The 20,135-nt window shown below is 38.1% G+C and overlaps 1 protein-coding gene across 1 annotated transcript in view; it reads right to left on the reverse strand.

Moving 5' to 3' along the window:
* Window positions 1-20,135, reverse strand: part of DPP10 (dipeptidyl peptidase like 10) — a gene marked incomplete at its 5' end in the record, with an annotated part of 252,705 nt that overhangs the window by 178,490 nt on the left and 54,080 nt on the right. Inside the window, one exon of the mRNA XM_083864842.1 lies at window positions 15,820-15,915. Coding sequence (XP_083720968.1) covers window positions 15,820-15,915 — 96 coding nt within the window. The remainder of the gene's footprint in view (window positions 1-15,819; window positions 15,916-20,135) is intronic.

Genomic DNA, 20,135 nt, shown 5'->3' on the forward strand with positions numbered 1-20,135 from the left:
ATTCTCTTCGGCTAATGCTTTCATTTCTTCAGTGCTATGCCTTAATTTCCTCATTTCAAACCGGGGATAGTGACTGCGCTTCTCACTGATAAAGCACAATAATAAAGAAAATACATTATGGAGATGATGCAGATCTTCACTGAGGCCATTATTTCCATGAGACTCCTGCTCAAAGAAGCAGATCCTTTTGCTGCAAAGGGAGGAACTGCAGCCTACTTTTAGGTAATTACTTCCTAATACATCCAAACTACATCTCACACAACTTCCTTTATGAAAATATGCTTTGTAACATCCGGGTTCTCCTTAAAGACCAGGAATTATAGTTGCATATGGCCCTCAGTGAAGAATCAAGCAAATATTTATATCATGCTTTATAGCAATCTTCATTTAAGAGTATTTTTAAGTTTACATTCACAGGGGAAAAAAAAAAGCTGGCTCCAAACTCAGGTATGACAATTGATTTTATGGAAGAAAAAAGTTATTTTTTGTTTAGGGTATAGATCTAATATACCCCTAACCACACACAGGAATCTTGGTTTCTGACACCAAAGAAAAATTATTTAGGCCTGATCAAACAGTTTTTGTAGGCAGACAGAGGAACTAACAAGTATACTCATACATCGTATGTATACTCATAAATCAGCCTCAATGCAGCTTGTTCCTATTTTAAATAAAAGCATTTTAATCCATTCTCCAGTTGTGTTGAAGCACAACAAAATCAAGAAAATCACAGACCAAATATTTATTTATTTATTTATCCTCTTAGTGCAATTGATATGTCATACTCAAATTCCACACCAGAAATCTGTAGTTAGGGCTGACAGCTCATCTGTTTCAGCACAACACGAGCCACTGAGATGGTCTTTTTCCATTTCACAGCTGCTTTAAAATAAGACAGAATGGCATTCCTTAACTCTCGGTTTCTTCCCTTTGTCATTTCACATCACAGCTCTAATTTTATTTAAACATCCTCCTCTGCTGCGATTACATCTCTCAATTTGTTGCAATACAAATTAGAAAGATACGTGCCAGCTCTCACCACTATCAGCAGAGTTTTCTCCCGGCGCCTTGATTAATTGCCCATTTTAACAGATGAAACAACAGAACTTAAGAGTTTTGAGAGTGTCTTTTGTTTGCATTATGGGAGGAAATCTATGTCCCCACAGAGACTTGCTCTTTTGCCATTATCATAATTACATGTTTTCAGACTAAACGATTATATCAGCACATTCACGCTGCTGCGGTGAAGGGTGTCAGGATTTTCATCATCAGCTCTGCAGTCGAGTTAGAGCCTGACTTCAGCCAGCAAGAGAAAATGTGAAACTCAATACACAAATAGAAGAAGAAATTTCTCTAAGTGTAGGAAGAACTTGTACTGGATAATATTAAACTGGAGACAAAAACGAAACAGAATCCATAAAATGAAGTTGAATGTGTCAGGCGAAGACAAAACACCCAATAGTAAAACTAAATATTACAACCTAACCATAACCAGAAACCTGCTCCCTCTTTCTGGCAGATACTCTAGATGATGCATTTGCCACCATCATGGTCCCTCAGGCCAAGAGCAAAAAAACTCAACCAAACCAACCAACCAACCAACTTCTGAGGACTCCACCTTGTCGGAAAGCTGAGCTGCAAATTTTACACTGTTTGTGAACAAGGATAAATATTAAAACTATCAGTACATCCCTATTGATCTTGCTCAGTTCTGAGATCCACGAATCAGTTTGACTGAAATTTGTATTGCTGCAGCCCCAAATGTGGCTCACAGGGAGATTTCAGCCTTGCAGTGGATTTGTCGGGTGCCTGGGCAGCTCCAAGTGTCACACATCAGGGAGAAGCAACAGAGATTAATATTAATAAGCTACTAATAGGGAAAAGAAATAATGAGGTCTCTTTGGTCCAACTGATTCATCTTCTTTCCCTTTGTGCCGATCTTCTACACTTACATGTCTCTTTAAAGAGTAAATTGCTTAACTGCTTTTAGTTCCCACATGAACCTGTTGCATCTGCATCACCTTCAATGTGAGTGACTTCTAGCAACAGCTCATCCTTGTTTTCCTCAAAGCCATTCACACTTCTCTGAAGTGTTGTTTCCTGTTTGCAATCAGAATGAAGCACAGGGTCCAGGAATAACTGATCTGTTTTCTGATGCTTGTTGTTTTCTGCTCTCAACAAGAAGATTAAGGCAAGGAATAAGGAATGCAGCTCTCTTGTCTATCTCAACTTCAGTCAGGTAAAACTTGATCTGAGGCTAACCTTGAAATTGATAAATCAAGGGAACAGATATTCAGCTGTCACCTAAAGGTAAGCAGGGAAAGAAAGAGACTGCCAGAAGGTAGAATACATATCTAAGAGCTACATGTGAGATGACTTTAACTATCGATATGTCACAATGTAATTTCAACCACACACAATACTCGTATTTACAAGATTTCATGACAACATGTCAGTCAATGTCAAAGCATTCATAGAGCAAGAAGGATCAGGAGAAAATTCAGAAAAAAATCCCATTTCAACACTAAAGAATCTCTGCTTTCAACAACATCTCACATTTCCTTTAAGTGTTATAATTAATTGGAGCTTAGACTCTTCAAAGCATAAATGCATAACTCCCATTACCACTAATGGAAGTTAGACACACTCATCAAAGGGAGAATATACTTCTATCTTTACAGAAGTAATCAGTGTGTCACAAAGCTGTATTTTTCTGAAGTTAGCACTTGCATGCTATGCAAGCTGAGTACAAAGGTTTGCATTAATTTAAATTCAGATTAAGCACTTAAAAAATATTTCTCCACTGGAAGAACTGAATGCAGCAAATCAGTTTGCTATTATGTTAAAAAAATACATCACAAAATGCAGTAAAAATAATCACCCTTATAATTAAAGGCTGTCATAAAATGCTTAAAAATATTCCATTACTGAAAGAACTTTTCACTGCTGTTTGGTAAAGATAAAATCAGGCAATTCCTTTATGGTCCTTTCTTTAACACCCTCCCAAAGAATCACTATGATTTCATCCACCAGCAAACTGTTTTGGTCTATGTAGATTATCCATCTGGGGACAAATTCTTTAGTAGAGTCTGTTGCAACAGGACAAGGGCTAAGGTTTTGAACTAGAAGATGACCAGTTTAGATTAGAAGCAAGGAGGAAGTTTTTTTACTCTTTTTACCAGAACAGGCTGGAAACATTCAAGGTGGGATGGGGCTCGGAACAACCTGATCTTGCTGATGATCCCTGCTCATTTCAGGGGCTTTGACCTAAAGGATTTCTAAAGGTCTCTGTCAACTATTCTGTGATTCCAGTGAACCATGTCTAAGTGAACCATGGTGAACTGATGGAGTTTTAAACAACAAACCAAGTTCTTATTAGCTTTTTTTTTTTTTTTCTTTCATTTATTCAGTAGAATCTCTGACAAAGCATTAAGCTTTATCCCTCCTTGAGAAGTAGGGAAGAAAAAGGCCATCAGGAGCTCTGAGAAAAAGCACAGGAGCTCTTACTATCTCTCTCTATCTCTCTTTTCTGACACTATTTGTTCATTACATTAACCTCCAAAAAGATCAGAGCCCAGTTCTTACTCCAGCATAAGCATCATCACTGTTAAAAAAAAAAGAACAAAACATAACAGAAACCTCCCTTGAAAAGGCATGTAACAAACCATCTTTTCCTGCCACATCAAACAGGTTTCCCTGTGCTCAGCACTGTGCACTCAGAACCACTGTCAAAGTCAGTGCCTGTTAACAGCCTCTCCATATCAGTTTCCTTATTTGCTAGAAAACCAAATGCTCTTTCTGACGCCTGAGCTCTTCACACTTGTCTAAACAGCGACTCTCAAACAAGGAACTCCCTAAATTCCTTCACATCTAAGAAAGAAAAAAAATGCAGCTTTGAAAACTCTTATGTTTAAATTAGTTTATATTAGCATCATAGTCAGCTGTGGGTGCTGAAAAATCAATTCTTGTCCTGAAAAAACCAAGATTTATACAAGTATTTCTTTTATCTATTCCACAAGCATAACATTATAAATAGTTATTCAGTGGAGGCATCACATTTATTAGAAATAACAAAAACTCCCAGGCATTTTAGAAATTTTAATTAAAAATTAATATCCGTATATTCTGATTGGATTTAAGCTCAAACTTCCTTTTTTGAGTCACTGTTATAATGAAATATATTTTTAAAATATGACACTGTACTGAAGTCCGCTGCTAAAGGAATTAGTAGCTACAGATATATCAATGTACTCAGTGTGAGTTACTGAATAAAGCTGCTTGACAAGTTTTGCTCTGAAGGTTTTTATGGTTATTAAACAAACCAGGACGCAGAGACTAAAGCAGGTACCAAGGCAATCTCCACTCCTACTAAGAACTAAAATAACCTTCATCCAACACATTACCAGTGTAAGGAATTATGAAATTCCATGGTTTTCAACAAAAGGACTGGGCTACCTTCAGCATGGTATTCCGGAACTCTCACAAACCAGCCTGAGTCAGGCTGTCAATAACTCTGCTTTATCACTCTCAGCCCTGCAAAGTGTGCTACTCTCAGATTAAAAAAAAAAGAAAAAAAACACTTCAAATGTCATCTTATTTCCTGAGAGTCTGGCCTTACCCAAGCCAGAAAATCACTAAGCAAACAGAAAAAAAATGCAAATTATTGATTATTAAGACTTGTTCAGCTTCACAACAAAGAACAAAATAAAAACAACTGTTAACTCAGAGTATATTTAAACCTAGAGGTGTGGCAGTCAGTGGCTGTGTGTTGCAGTACTCAGGACAGACACATCCTACACTCAAAAAATGCTTGGTTAAAATTAATAAAAGATTATTTTGAAGATGGCAGTGACACAGAAAGCATTTAGTCCCAAAAGACTAAAGTCTGCCTCTACTTGCATATCAAATATAATGATAGTGGCAATGGCAGTACCTGAAGAAAAAAAAAATATTTATCTTCACTTTCAGCTCTTTCTCTATACTCTTTGCCCTGACTTTAGCTACATAGGTAAAAATATAGTTTATTAACATCATAACATCTTCTGGAATAATACAGCAGAACTGTTGCTGTTATTTCAATTATAGTAACATGCAGGAGTTAATCAAGGTCTTCAGTAAAAAGTTTGAGGCCAAATTGTTTTCAACTAACAATTCATCAAAATAAGACCTCAGAAAATAGCTGGAAAAGAGAGCAGAGTATTTAAGTAGAGAGGAACATTTATGTAACATGTTATATGACCATTTAAAATTACTAAAAAAAGAAAGAGCTAACTTGCTGGAACAGTGAGTCCTTGCCTCTAGGAGGACAAGGTACAACACTGGGTATGAAAATGGAAAAAAGATAAAAATTCATAGCTTACATAAATTTCATTACATGTGCAGTTGCCCAGAAAGCAAAGAATTAGCATCTACTCTTGAAGGATCTCATAACAGCAGCCCATTTCCATATCTCTACACATCAGGAATCCGTCAAGGGTCAGTGGAAATGCTGCAGGTTATAGTATTAATTCTGCAACAGATTTCCATGAATGGAACATGACATCATAGTTTAGGAAATTTATAATGTGGCTTGGAGTTGTAATTGATAATATGGCTTAGAGCCTCCTTTTCTAAATGGCCCATAGAAAGGAATAAATATTGGACAGTGCAATCGTTTTTATTCCAAATTAGAAAAAAATGAAAACCTTATAATTCACTATTTTTTAGTTTAAATATTCCTCAGAATTTCAAATAGAATATATTGAAATACTTGTTTTTAAATGTTGACATGTTCACTTCAATAATACATTATTTTTGCATTAATAAAATAGTGTGGCCAAGTAATATAAAACACATTAAAATAACAGTGTCATAATGAAATTATTATGCCAAAGATAAGATTTCTACACTCAAAATTAAAAATCACATTGTCCAAAATGTGAGAAAGCTGAAGTAAACTATCTAAACCTTCTTCACAAAGTTTATACAGAAAACACTCATTCATACAAAACTTGCAAGTGAAAACTAAAAAGAAATAGAAAGCATCAGAAAACATTTTTAACAAATACATCTTCAGCCAACCATACTTGTCACCCTGAATCTGACAGCTTAGTGACCTTTAGAGATGAGCTGTGTCAGCTGAGATCCTGATAACAAATACATAATTATCTGAATCATCATTACACAATTAACACACCCAATCTGGCAGACAAGACTCCAGGCCTGAGAAGAAACAAAGCTGCCTTTTTATCCTAGAGATAGAAGCTCTAGAATGGGGTCAAGAACTAACTTTTGAAATTAGTCAGACTGCTTCTTATTTAATGCCTGTCCTGCAATAAAACAGATTATCTTACCTGCTTCATGTGTTGCTGCTCTGGTTCACAATGACAACCCAAAAGTCCTGGGTTTCCTCGGCCACATTTCTGAAGCACTGCTAATTTTTATTTTCAAAGTGCAACTTGCAGATTTGTAGAAAACTTTAGCCTTCCAAGCAGCTTTGGCTGAACTTAAAAATCAATATTCCATATGCAGAGGAAATTCAGTTAGTCCTATGCCTAAAGTAGGCTGCAAGTGCAGAAAGCACACTCTGCATTCCCTTTGAGGCATGAACTAAATAAGATGGTCTGCATTCATCAAGAAAACCTCAACTATGGATACCCTTCTCAAAACTAAAGATGTGCTTTATCCCTGAGGAGAAAAATATCATGGAAAACACAGGCAAAAACTGAGCTAAAGTTGAATGAATCTTAGCATGGGGAGCTGATATCCAAATTGTCAAAAACCTGATTGATTCTCCCATTCCCTTGTTTGAGTAAATTTATTTTTACAAAGTGCCTAGAGTTTAATTTATCTCACTGAAGAGGCTCTGCAGTATTAATGGGTCAAAGCCAATCTATATTTACAGATTTAGAAAAACAACACATGGCTGCTCCAATGATCACTAGCTACAGGTTTCTCACACAAGTTGCCTAAAACTTTGCCAAATTGGAGAAAGAAGCGAATATCAAGTTGCTTCTGGTTCCTCTCAACTCTACAGTGCCACACAGAAAGTATGAGAGACACATTAGATTTCTACAGTATTAAATTAAAAATATAATTAAATCTATTGTCAAAAATGTAATAATTTAAAGTTTATAGCACTGCTGTTTGCACTGCACTTCACACACCCCTAAATAAAGACACAATTGTAAAGCACAACTTTTGGCCACAGTGGTTGGCATGTCACAGCACCAGCTCCTCCTTGGGCAGTGTTTCAGCAGCACTGGGGCAACAGTGTGGCTTTGGGGCAGTTTTGGGGCTCAGCAGGCGAGTAACACACCCCAGGAGTGCCTTTAGCACCAGCCCCGTGTCCTGCTCACCCCTACAGCCAGCCCTGCCTCCCAAAGGTCAGAAATGCTGATGAAGTGGAAATTCTCACCACTCATGTGTGTCCTCCCACAAAGTCTCTGGAGTTAAGGATTAGAGATGTCCTCAATGGAAGCACATCAGTCCCGTGGCACTGATGATGATGATGATGATGATCTAATTCAGGTCCTGTGCTCTCCACCAGGCTGTCCCTTCATTTCTCTCTCCTGATCCTGCTTCTCTTTTCTCTGTACCCCGTTGTTTTCCTTTTTTTCTCATTATGTTTTTGTTTTTACCTATTTTATGCTTTCACTCTGTAGATTTCTTTCTCCAGTGCCTTTCTCCCTGTAGTCCTGATGCACCCAAAATGAACAGCTCCAAACTGCAAGAGGATGCAATCTGAACCAGAACCATGCAGCTCTGCTTCCATCTCCTCCTGCTCAGCACAAACATTATTGTGAGAATTGAACAGAACTGATGCACTCAACAGACCTTGAAAGAATCCCAAATACATGAGCTCACTATATGCAGACAAATAAATCCAAACATACTATCCCAAAGATTCTGAAACCTAAACCCTAAACATATAAAACCTACTAAAGTCCTTTTGCATCACACTGAAAGAGATAACAAGCAAAACTGTCCAAGTGCCAACCACATTTTCATATGAAGAATAATCCTGTCCTGGGCAAAGCAGACCAGGGAAATGGATGAATGAGTGGCAAGTATGAGTCAGTGTCTCTGAAATCTGCCATAACAGAATCAGTTAAAGAGAGCAAACTTAAAAAGGACTAAAAGTAAAATAAACTTATATGTATATATATCTTCATAGATACAAATGTGCTTTAAAAATGCAATATTTTTGGATCCATTATGCAATCATTTGAGCTAGACAAAGTGGTATAGAAAGCACTGGGTTTACTGTCTCTTAATCCAAGGAAAAAAAATGAATGGACAACAAAATGTAAGGATTAGAAATGTAAAACTTTGGCTTGCAAAGATACCCACTTTAAGCACTGCACAGCATACTTATCTGCCACAAAACACCACTGAGTGTTTGCTCAGTGGTGTCTAGAAGTGTCTAGAAAGGAAACTGACAAAAATTCAAGGATTTGGTTTAGGCAAATAGAAACAAGGCAGAATTAGCCAACTGTGCTGCTGCTGCTGCTGCACACAGCTACGACTCCAGGTTTATCCCCCTCCTGCACAGCACTCCTTTGAAGAAAATCCAATTGCTGATGAACAAATTAGAGCAGACTTAAATGAGCCTTTAAGAAGGGCCATGAAGCCAGCTGCAGGTACAAACAGCAGTTTCCAAAGGAAAATTTAACAAATCCATCCCATGGGGAAAGGATTGCAGCCCCAGCTGAGCAATGGGTACACTTTGTGCTGAGGACCAGTGATGACAAGTGCAGAAACTGAACAAGGAGGCACAGGGTGAAAATATGACTCTTCATGAGTACATGAGCCTGCTGATGCACACAGATATATCCCTGAAGTCTTTATGAGTCACAGAAAACAATGTGGAAGTCTAGAGGGAGCTCACAAGTCTGCTGTGTAGCACCCACCATCTGTTACCATTCCAAAATGCTTTATCCACTGCTCAGCTTTGCTCATGCAACAAAAATATTCACCCTGGGGTGTTGCATCCTAGAAGTAATGATGTAGCACATTCAGTTTAGACTTGATGATCACATTAAGGACTGCTGTCTTAGCCAGAAATGTGTTACTGAGAAAAGGCCTCCCTGTTCCACCAATATTGCTATGGCAACTATGAGAATATTTAAACTTACTCCTGCACTACACTCAGGAGACTTTTGCTTCAACAAACAGGGAGAACTAAGATTTATTTAGTGTCTGGTCCACTTTCCCAGGGGTTCACACACAGAACTGCTGTACTTAACCTTTCAGCATTAGGTTACCATCCAGAAATACTGATTAGAAAATGTAAATCATTCTGCTAACCCCGTTCAAAAGAATGTGCAGCAGATACACTCTCCCTGTGTAAATGTTTTCTAAGTATATTGATGTCTTTGTTAAATTCTTAATGCTTTGGGCTGTGGAATAAGTAAAAAATCAATAGGGACATAAATTTTAAGAAGGATTGCAATGATTAGCTGTGTTTTTGCCTATTGGTGGCAAAAGGTAGTTTGACCTCCTACTAGTTGGAATACTTAATTTCATTTTATCTTGACTTATATCCCAATCTCTGTATTTTGTCCCATACCCAGAGATTTCAACTAGCATGGAATCAGGCTACATCTCAGTAAATACAACTAGAAGGAAGTTGTTAAAAGAAGCAAGGACTCTTAAGGAAAATATATTTCGAGTACTCTCTGGAAGAAATATAACACATGTAGTAAAAATGAAAATGTCAGGAAAAAAATGGCCAGGAAAAGAAAAAAGAATTTGCAATCAATACTGGTGATGCTTGAGAAAAAACAACATCCACAGGAGACTGCAGAGGTCAGGCCTAACACAATGTCCCGGGGCACAAAGAATATTGGTGGAGGAAGGAAGAAGTCATTTGTAGAATACAATGGTGACACAAGTTAATGGCCCTGAATCCACAGCACAGTTTAAGGCTTGTTAACCATCATTAACAGTGGCATCAGTATCGATGCAGCAACGGGAATTAACATCCCACATCTGAGCACAAACTACCCAAGATCTGCTTCTAAACCAGCAAGAATTGTGGCACCTTGGAGACATCAATTACAGGAGAGCCGAAAAGGGACACAGTCAGTGCAGCAGGTCCTGACAGTGTGCTGGGGCAGGGAAAATCAGGTAAAACAGACAGTAAGTCACATTGGGTAAAGGCTAGACCAGAGCCAAGAGGAAAAATTCCTGAGAAAAAAAACCCTTTTGTGGTACAAACAGTGGAAGAAAAAAATTTAATGCGGAAAAAACACCAAACCAACCACCCACAAAAACTAAAACCAACAAGAAGATAAAATTCTTCCTAAAGCAAAATTGTCCATTGGTTGAGAAACCACAATTCCTGGATCAAAGGACACCACAATGCACATTATACTTGGTACAGAGGTGGTACCTCCACAGCCTTTCCCTGAATGACCATCCACAGCTGGCCCACAGAGAACCTTCAGCATCAGCACAAACACAGCCCCTGACCCCTCCAGCCCATTCCCTAATGAGAGAATTGAATCATTCAATCTGTTTCACAAAAACATTGTTTAAATTCTTTCCTTTTATGAAGTTATTTTAATAAATCAGTGGAATGGTATCAATCAAGCCTTTTATTCTCCTTTTTAGCAGTTTCTTAGAGAAACATCAGCCAGCCTGGAGATGCTCTATGTATCTTCTCAAATCATCTGGGCCTTTCCCAAAACTTCATCTTCAGACTTGGCAAAACCCGAGTGTGTATTTCACACAACTTGCTGGAGTTTTAGGAAAGAAGAGTTTTAGCTGAAAGCCTCTACAGACTGGAGTGCTATCTTGTTGTTCTTCCACAGGCTGCTTTTTGCAGCACAGAGAATCAAAGTCCAACCCCCTCTGCTGCCTTTCAGAAATAAACTCTTCACAGAGAACAACAGGCAACAAAACAACTCCCTGGCCTGGCTTGCAGCTCCAGGCTCTGCACAGAGAGATTCCAACAACAAATGAAAGCTCTGTGCAGAGCTGGCACCAGGAGCACTGAGCACACCCCTCTCCACTCCTGCCCGAGCCCCTGACAGAGCATTAATGCATCACATCCCAGCAAATATGTGAGCACCAAACACAGCCCCTGCTACACCAAAAATGCTCTTGTACACAATGGCTGCATTCCAGCCCAGCCACTTTAGACTCTCATCTTGTTTAAGGGACAGGATAAAAAATAATATAGGACTTCATTCTTAATATCCATCACTGATATTGCAAGAGTAATACCAACATATACAGATATGGAATGCTAGAAGAGGTATTTCTTTGTTCTTGAATCCAACTCAGCAACAAATTTCTGGAGCAGAATCTCTTATTGCTCAGTGATGGATTATTTCTTGCACTTGACCCACATCCATCGACAAACATCACAACACAGTCAGCTCTGTGCAAACAAGTTTGTGTTTATCTCAGGTTCAGGAAAAGCTTCCTTTCAGAAGTGCCAAATGTTTTAAACCCTATTTTTACTGCACAAAGTTGGCATATGTGCTGCTGTGGAATCCATGCTCCACGCTTCCCAGACCACTTCCATTTTTATCATAAATAATTTTAAAGCAATTTCAACCACCTTCATGCCAGGCCCACTTTTTATTTTATTTTTCAGGATAGACAAGAGGGAAATCCCAAGGGAAGCACCAGCTCCAGCAAAGGCCACTGTCTACACATTTCACTCTCCAGGTGAAAAAGGCAGCGTTCACCATGAGAAACATGCCAGGGACAACCACAAATAAAATTATGGGCAGACACTCTCTCAGTTGCTCCCATGCTCAGGTGATTTGCTGAGCTTTAGCACAGAGACAGGATTCCAGGGCACTGCCTGCTACAGGCCATCATTCCGATTGCAGCTCCTTCTGCAACGCATTTTATAAAATAAATGAGAAATGCTGTCACTGTGCTGACTATACACCCGTGGGACAGAGTACCCCACCAAGGAGCCAGTGCACTCTGTCATGTACAGAAAAGATTGGCAAAGAATGAACAGAGAAAAATGCAACTCATATATTCACAGAGGAATAAACACAAATATTCTGAATTTTATTGTCATTAACATCTACAGTCCCTGAAACAAGAGATGTAAGTACAGCCTCAGTAAGAGAATGCAAATCTGTTGAGTCCTCAATATTTCCCACAGGGCAGCACACATATTTCTAAGTAACTTAAGAGAAATTGGGAAAATATCCTGAAAAAATTCTTCACTCTGTACCAATGAGCTGTCAGGTTCAACTGCTTTCATTATTCACTGGCAGCATTTAAAATTCTTATTTCCTATCAGAAAACCCGAAGATCAATAATGCTAAAGGAAGATGTACTCTCATTTAAGGTATCCAAAACTATGCCAGACAACTGGAATGCTTTCTGAAATTAAACACCTTTCCAGCCAACAGGGATTGGACTGGTTAATGGTCGTGTGTACTCTCTACCATGTTCCTTTACAGCCAAAGTGATCAGATTTATAACTGGAAGCTTAGTACACTGCTAAGTTCTTTTCAACAAAATAAGTAGCTATCATCCCTATTTTCTTACTCTTTCCTTTTTAAGTTCTTTCAAAGAAAGAAAAAAAATCTAAGTCAGGTTTAAATATATATATATAGCCTTTGAAATAAACCAAAATAGAAAGAGAAAAAAAGGAAGGGAGGAAGAAATCTGGGTATCTGCGCAGGTACATCTTTACATATTATATAAAATGGGAATATATTTTGTCACTTTTAAGACCAGCTCATAGTGTTTCTTTTACTTCCTTCAGCAACATCTGATTATCTCAGATAAAGACCAACAGCTCCTCTCCAACTTTAGACATTTGCATAATTATTAACTTTGGTGGCAAGCACATAAAATTGCAGACTCAGTTTCAAGCAGAAAAGGAAATGGACTGTAAAAACTTCTGCATTTAAGGGCTTCTCTTATTAAAGAGATGTCTAGAAATAGCTACATGGGGATGGATTTTGTAGTGAAGGAGCCTTCAAACAAGGAAGAAATAATGCACTTGGAAGATAATGTCAGAGAAATTCAAAGATCAGTAGGGAGAGTTTCATTAAAGGGCAGCAGTTGAATACCAGGCCTTACCTAAGGACAGTGAATCATCCACCACCTGAAATACTTACATCATTTTTTTTTGTTTTTCTACAAAACATGTCCCAGACCCTGAAGAATCTGCTTACAGCAGGAACCACTTTTTCAATCTCTATTCTTACCCCTTCCCAGGAGGTAAAGATGATAAAACTTTCAGATGGATACAAATCATCCTATTCCAAGAGGAGCAAAAGGTAGTAAGTAGCTATTTATTTTCTGCTAAAATCATCCTGTGCAGAGTTCACTTACTCAGCCAATATCCAAAGAAAGTGCCAAATGCTCCCCTCCAGCTCCACAGTAATGAATATGAATATGAAGTTATATATTTCATTTTCTATGCATATAATGCCATCACTGCAATGCCACAGTGCCAGGAAATAAAGTCTTAAAAAATAAAAATAGAAGCAGGCAGCAGAAATGCTGCTTTGCAAGGCTGTTATTCCTTGGGGTTTTTTATAGCCCAAGATATTGGATATCATTAAGTGTATTGGCTAATTTCAAAGGCCATGTAAAAAAAAAATAAAATAAATCCCAAAACCGACACACATTTTTTCCTGTTTATCAAAAATACTAAACAAATCATAAATCCTTATTTACCCCTACTTTTTCTTTATTTCTCATACACACACACTCAAATAAACAAAATGTCCTTTCTTTCCTCCTTTTTTTTTATTTATTTTGTACTATTGGACTTCATTGCTTCTTTAGCCAAAAACTCAGGAGAACACCTAACTGCAAGCTTAGAAGTTTTCCCTCTGACTGAGAAAACCATCATTGCAGAAAGACTGGATATTAGTACAAATGTACTGTTAATAAACCACAGGGCTCTTCTCTAATAAATAGCATTTCTAATATTATTTTCAAGAGATGAAAAACTTTATACCAGTACAATCTCACAGCTTTTAGACTGGATTGTTTACAACATTTTTTTTTTTTTTTTGCATGATACCAATACAAATTATAATTTTTGCATGATGCTAATAAAATTATATTTTCACTGTAGGAGCTTTTTAAGATGGATTTTGAAGAGAAACCTGTATCCAAGCAAGGGTTTAGCATCAAATTCTACTTTTTACCACATCTGGGAAACTCATAAAAGAAGCTTTGCTGTTATTACAGGCTGTAGAAGAGAGTTAAGAAATACAATAAACTGCATGTTTTATAGCATCACCAGTGTTTAATATAACTCCATCCACAGCCTTTTAGTTTTATTGTCCTGGGTTTTGAAATTAGTACTGTTTTTATGCATAGAATATTATGCACATGGTATGAAGAACTAATAGAGTTCTTAGGAGAATAATCTCACGGATTTTTTAAGTAACAAGAGTAATAGATGGAACCAGCACAATGATCTTCTTCCACTACGTACTTACCTACTTTCAGTGACCACTTTATTTCACAATACTGAGTCTTTATTTAATGTGATAACTTGATTTAATAATTACGACCAGTGTTTTTCAGCCAGGGTGGGGTCAGAGTTTTGTGAATTTAACAGAGAACAGCAAACTGAAAACCTGCTTTATGATTTTATTAGCAAATAGTCTTACAGGAAAAGAGTTTTCTGCCAAGCACAAGAAACTGCTCCCCTTGGCAATAGAAGTGTTCCTGCTTTACCCAGTATCACATCTTTTTGTACTGACTGCAGACAGAAACCAGCCCAAAGAAGAAACAAAGGGCAACTCAGCAGAGATGAGAAGTCATTGGAGTAGCAGGAAACTAAACTGAGTGTCCCTTCTCTCAGCCCTAAACTAATGGGTAACAAATAACACCAGAGCAGGTCGTAAAAAAAATTAATATTGACCATACTTTTCTCCTTTTTATGCTTTTGCTTTTAAATGCATTTATCCTTATTCTACCCACTTCATTCTTCAGAGTTTATCATAAAGTTTAAAATAAATTCAATCACACAACTCCCTACTAGGTAAAGCAGTTCTAGTTATAGTTGAACACCAAAGTTGATATAATTGAAGCATTATTTCCATGCAAAGTCATTCTGAATTTACACACACAGCCACCAGACTGCCAGACTCCTGCCTTGCACAGAGCACCCCACAACAGTTCTGCCTTGCCCAGTTTTGCACAAATCCTGTTGTCATTCCTCTGATTCCATCCCCTGCAGTAACACCCAGATTACCACGATGACACAGATCAGACAGCTGGTGCTCCATTATGTGTACATTTCTTACAGAGAGAACATGAACAAGGCACAGCATCAAGACAAAAGGAAGCCAATGAGTTGAAATAAAGAGTCTGAATTTGTTTTCTTTTTTACATTAAAACTGCTTAATTTTGGAGGAATCTGCATGCCATGCACAAATAATTTAATAAGTTAGAATACTAAACACAATTCATAGTCATCAGAAAATGACTAAGACTGTACAAGCACATTGAAATATTCCAGTCTTTTCTAGATGCAAAGAGAACCAAAGTTCTCAAATCCCAAAGTTCAGATATTAACAGAGTTGATCTTACTGTGAATCCATAACCAAGATCCAATTCTTAAACACAATTCTTCATCACTGCTTCCAACTGAGTCAGGAGCATAAATAATTTTAGTGAGTTTCTACTAGACAGAGCTTCAAAATTAGAAAGCCACTTCAAAAATTAATGCAAGAGATGTGATTCAGAGCAACAAGGAAAACTGGGACACTGGCCAATTTCAAGATGGTTTGAAATTTTAACTGTTTTTTTTTTTCTCAGTGACTGGATAATTCAATATTTAATTTTTTACCTAATTTCAAATCAAGTGAGAGTTTATAAACTCACCATTAATCCATTTGGCTTCTGGATTATGAACGATGAACTCTTTTCTGAAGAGATCTTCCAAGGATAATCTGTTTTCTGATGAATTTGCAAGTTCATCTAAAATAAACACAAGAAGATTATTTTAGATAATTATTGAAAACAATATATTCAGTGTTGTTTGCAAAACATTGGAATTGTAGAACCAGAAGTCGTGTTCAAATTGGTAACAATACCTTGCTCTTATTTTTTATTTTTTTTTCACGACAAGAAAAGTATAATTGTTGTTTAGTAAAGCTTCAGGAAACAAAGAACTGGTACCTTTTGGACAGAAAAACTACAGGATTTAGTGTTTGGCTATTTTTTATAATGTGACTTTTGCAGAAAAACTCTTTCTTAGGACAGCCCCACACCACAAAAATTACAAACCAATACCAAAATTTTCTGACAGCCAAAGACTGTTTGCCATATTGAGTACCTTACACTGAGAGAAACTAGATAAAAAACTCCTGCAAGGAAGTTTGGAACCAACTTCACCTATTCAACGATTTGAAAAGAAATTTAAAAAGATCTACATGTACATTTTATAGCCTGTGCTTGCTTTCTAGTGTCGTGAACAACATAACTTGTGTTTCTCCCAAACGTGACAGAACCCAGGAATACTGTGGTTCTGAACCTTAGCCAACACTGACTTCCAAAACAAAATAAAAGATACCATTTTCCTGCATCTAAAATCATCTCCACACTTCAGAAAACTAACAAAGAAAGCTCTGCTAAATATGTGTTCTTGTGCTGAAAAAAAATACATAGTGAAATTCAATAGCAAACTGCTGCACTGACAGTGCTAATGTTGAACCATTACTATTAAAATACAAGTTTTAGTGTCAAAAGACAAACCCACAACGTTTCCAAGCAATAGTCACTGGCAGCAGCCTGCACTTCACCTAAACTGCTTTAGGCTGTTCAGAACAGCAGCTGCCAAAATCTGTGCTGTTTGTTGCCTCTGCCCTCCCAAGAAGATGCACCTGTGCACTTCCCACACAACCAGTCCAATGCACAGCCAGGGTTTTAAAATAATTTTGTGTTATTGGGCAGGCTACCATAAATTATTGAACTCTATCACTATGAGGTTTTGTTTTTTTCCTTCTCCACAAGAGGAACTTTGTTTTAGGAAGATTTTGTCCTTACTGATATTAAACAGTGCTCTGATAACAGACACCTACAAAAGGAGTATCTGCCATCACAGCAGTCGAGCAGCAATCTTGTTATCTTTGTATCAACCCATGATGTTAGCAGGACATTTTTAACAAAGAAACCTGCTTTGTAAAGGTCATATCCTGTAATACATTTTGGATGAAAATGTGACCCTCCAAAGAGAATGAAGTCAATCAACAGTTTTGTTATTGGTCTTTATTCAGCCAAATTTCTCAATTAGAGGGCCAGCTGAAAGCTTACAGAATCAACAGCAATATGTTATTTTTGCCTTTAAATGTCAGCACTGCCTGCTGCACTCACTTCAGCTGGTATTAATAAGGTGCATCCTTGGTGTACTGAAGAGAAACTCCCTTTCAATGCACATCATGAATTTACAATAGACACGAGGCCATCCCACAGCACAGCTCTGCTGCATTTTGCACGTTGCTCCCTCCCAGGTCACAGCAGGGCTCTGGGAAGAACTCACCCACTGTAATCAACTCCTCCTGCACTTCATGTCTTGTAAGGCCAAGCATCAGACTTGTCCAAATCCTCTCTCATAAGACAAACATTCTAATCCTTAAATAAGCTTTTTTGCTCTCCTCCTACCTTCCAGGAATCAAAATAGTCTGTTTAGGGTTGGTTTTTTTTTTTCATCTGCCAGTCCAGCATGGGACACAATATTCCACTTGCAGTCTTACAGGAGCTTTACAGCAGAGCAACATTATCTCTCTTGATTTATACCTAATCCCTCTGCTTACACATCATGGGACCTTGTTAGCTCTTGCTCCTGCCACACACTGTGTTTTTATCTTCAAAGTAAGCACATGTTGTTATGTGTGCTCTATTCAGCTCCACAAATATATTCTTGTGTCTTCAAAACGCTGCTTCTGACTTAACAGCATCAAGCACTGGGCTCTTCACATGCCCATTATCCCCTTTCTCCATAACCTTGTTGACAGCCCACCCTCGACAAGCTGTTTTCCATCCCCTATTTGGATTCAACACACCCTGGTCCCGATGCTGTTTATAATTCCAAACGTGTTCCCCTCCTAACCTTACCTGAGTCTGTTTCTACTCATTGTGACCCTTTATTTCCTGCCAGTTTGCCAACTAGCAATCAAGCTCACACAAGCTGTTATGTTGTCAAAGATTGCCCTACCTATGACAGATTTTTTTTTTCAACTGCTTAAACAAAAATCACTAAAACAATACATCAGCTGGGTACAGAGAGGCTGTTAGAGAAGAATGGAACACCAGCCCTGCTCTCTGCTTTCTGGCAAGAAATCTGCATCTCTGGCAAGAAATTTCAATATAAATTGGACTGTAAAGTAAGTTTTAAATTGCAGTTAGCATTTGTAAACTGAAAAAAAAAATTAAAAAATGGCATCTTCAAGCAACTTTACCAGATGTTTTAGAAGTAATTTTTTTCTATTTCTAAGATTTAACTAAAACAGAGCCCTGTTTGTAACCCTTAACTCTGCCTTCTGGCAATATCTCAGATGGTCTATAACAGGATGAATTATACACCATGGGAACCTGCAAAGTAGTAGTGGGTCAATCTTTATTGAGCACAAGCAGAAATTATTTGTACCCCACCATGTTTATACTCAGAGGGGAGAACAGGAGGGGGTGGCCCTGTGTGAGCTACACCTGAGGATGGATGAGGAGCTGACCTCATGGGGCAGGATTAAAGAGGGGACAGGCGACATCAGTCACCTTGGGGGATGCTACAGGCCACCCAAGTTGGAAGATCAAAGGGAGTGTCCTCACATGCACAAGTCCTGGTCCTTGTGGGTGACTTTGACCACCCCAACCTCTCTCGGGGGGACAGCACAGCAGGGCATAACCAACCCAGAAGGTTCCTGGAATGAATTGTTGGCTACTACTCCCCAGGTGACAAGGACATGGACGTGGTGGAGCAGGTCCAGAGGAGGCCACAAAGATGCTCAGGAGGCTGCAGCATCTCTGCTATGGAGAGACAGGGAGAGATTTGAGACTGTTCAGCCTGGAGAAGAGAAGGCTCCAGTGAGACCTCCCAATACCTAAGGGGGCTCCAAAAAAGCTGCAGAAGGACTTTTGGACTGTCATGGAGTGACAGGACAAGGGGAAATTGCTTTAAACTGAAAGAGGGCAGGTTTAGATTGGGTGTTAGGAAGAAATTCTTCCCTATGAGGTTGGTGAGACCCTGGCACAGGGTGCCCAGAGCAGCTGTGGTTGCCCCATCCCTGGAAGTGTTCAGAACCAGGACAGGGCTTGGAGCCACCTGGGATAGTGGAAGGTGTCCCTGCCCATGGCAGGAAGTTGGAATGAATGATCTTTAAGGTCCCTTCCAAACTAATCTTTAAATCTAGGATGTACTTGTTTTATTTAAAAGACTTCCTTTTACTACTTTGTATTTATCATATTACAAAATAGCCTACTATCTCTTTTTCATTTCCATTATAAATTTCATTAAATTATTCCTTGAAGGAATGATATTCCCAATGTTCTTACACTATTTACCACAGATTTCTGAATTTTGGTCTGAAGTTATATATATATATTTATGTAAAGCAAATGACACAGATTAAAGAAGACACAAACAAAAAATCAAATGTTAAAGACTAAATTACTACTTTTTAACTGCACATCCAATTAAAAACAGTTCAAGCACTGGCATGTATTAATTCAAAGTGACAAATCTGTTTGTGCTTACTAAACTAGAAGACTCCAAAACTTGAAATTAATGGCCTTGCTACTTTTCACGAGTTTATAGGATATTATTTTTGCAGGTTAAATGCAGTCTAAACACCTCATAAAATCTGCCTTCTAACTTAGCAAATAAAACTAATAATTATGTACTGTAGTATGCCATTAACTGAAGCTCCCTACTGACTTTTCTGTGGAAAAAAAGAAGTTTTTACACTAGAAATTAGGATAAAGGCTTGATGTTAAAAGCCATCTGAAAAGTGGAAAAACACCACTAGTAAACTGTATGCAAGCTAGCAGGTGTAACTGGGAATTAGCACAGCTCACTTTGTGTTATCAGACAAAGGAGGAAAACGTGCCAGGAAATAGTGGGGTATCAAAATCTGCCTGCCAATTTACAGCAGTTACAGGGAGTCTATACAGAATTGAACAGAAACCTGAACCTTTTTTCAGTA

The sequence above is a fragment of the Zosterops lateralis genome (assembly GCF_965231275.1).
Source record: "Zosterops lateralis genome assembly, chromosome: 7".
NCBI lineage: Eukaryota > Metazoa > Chordata > Aves > Passeriformes > Zosteropidae > Zosterops > Zosterops lateralis.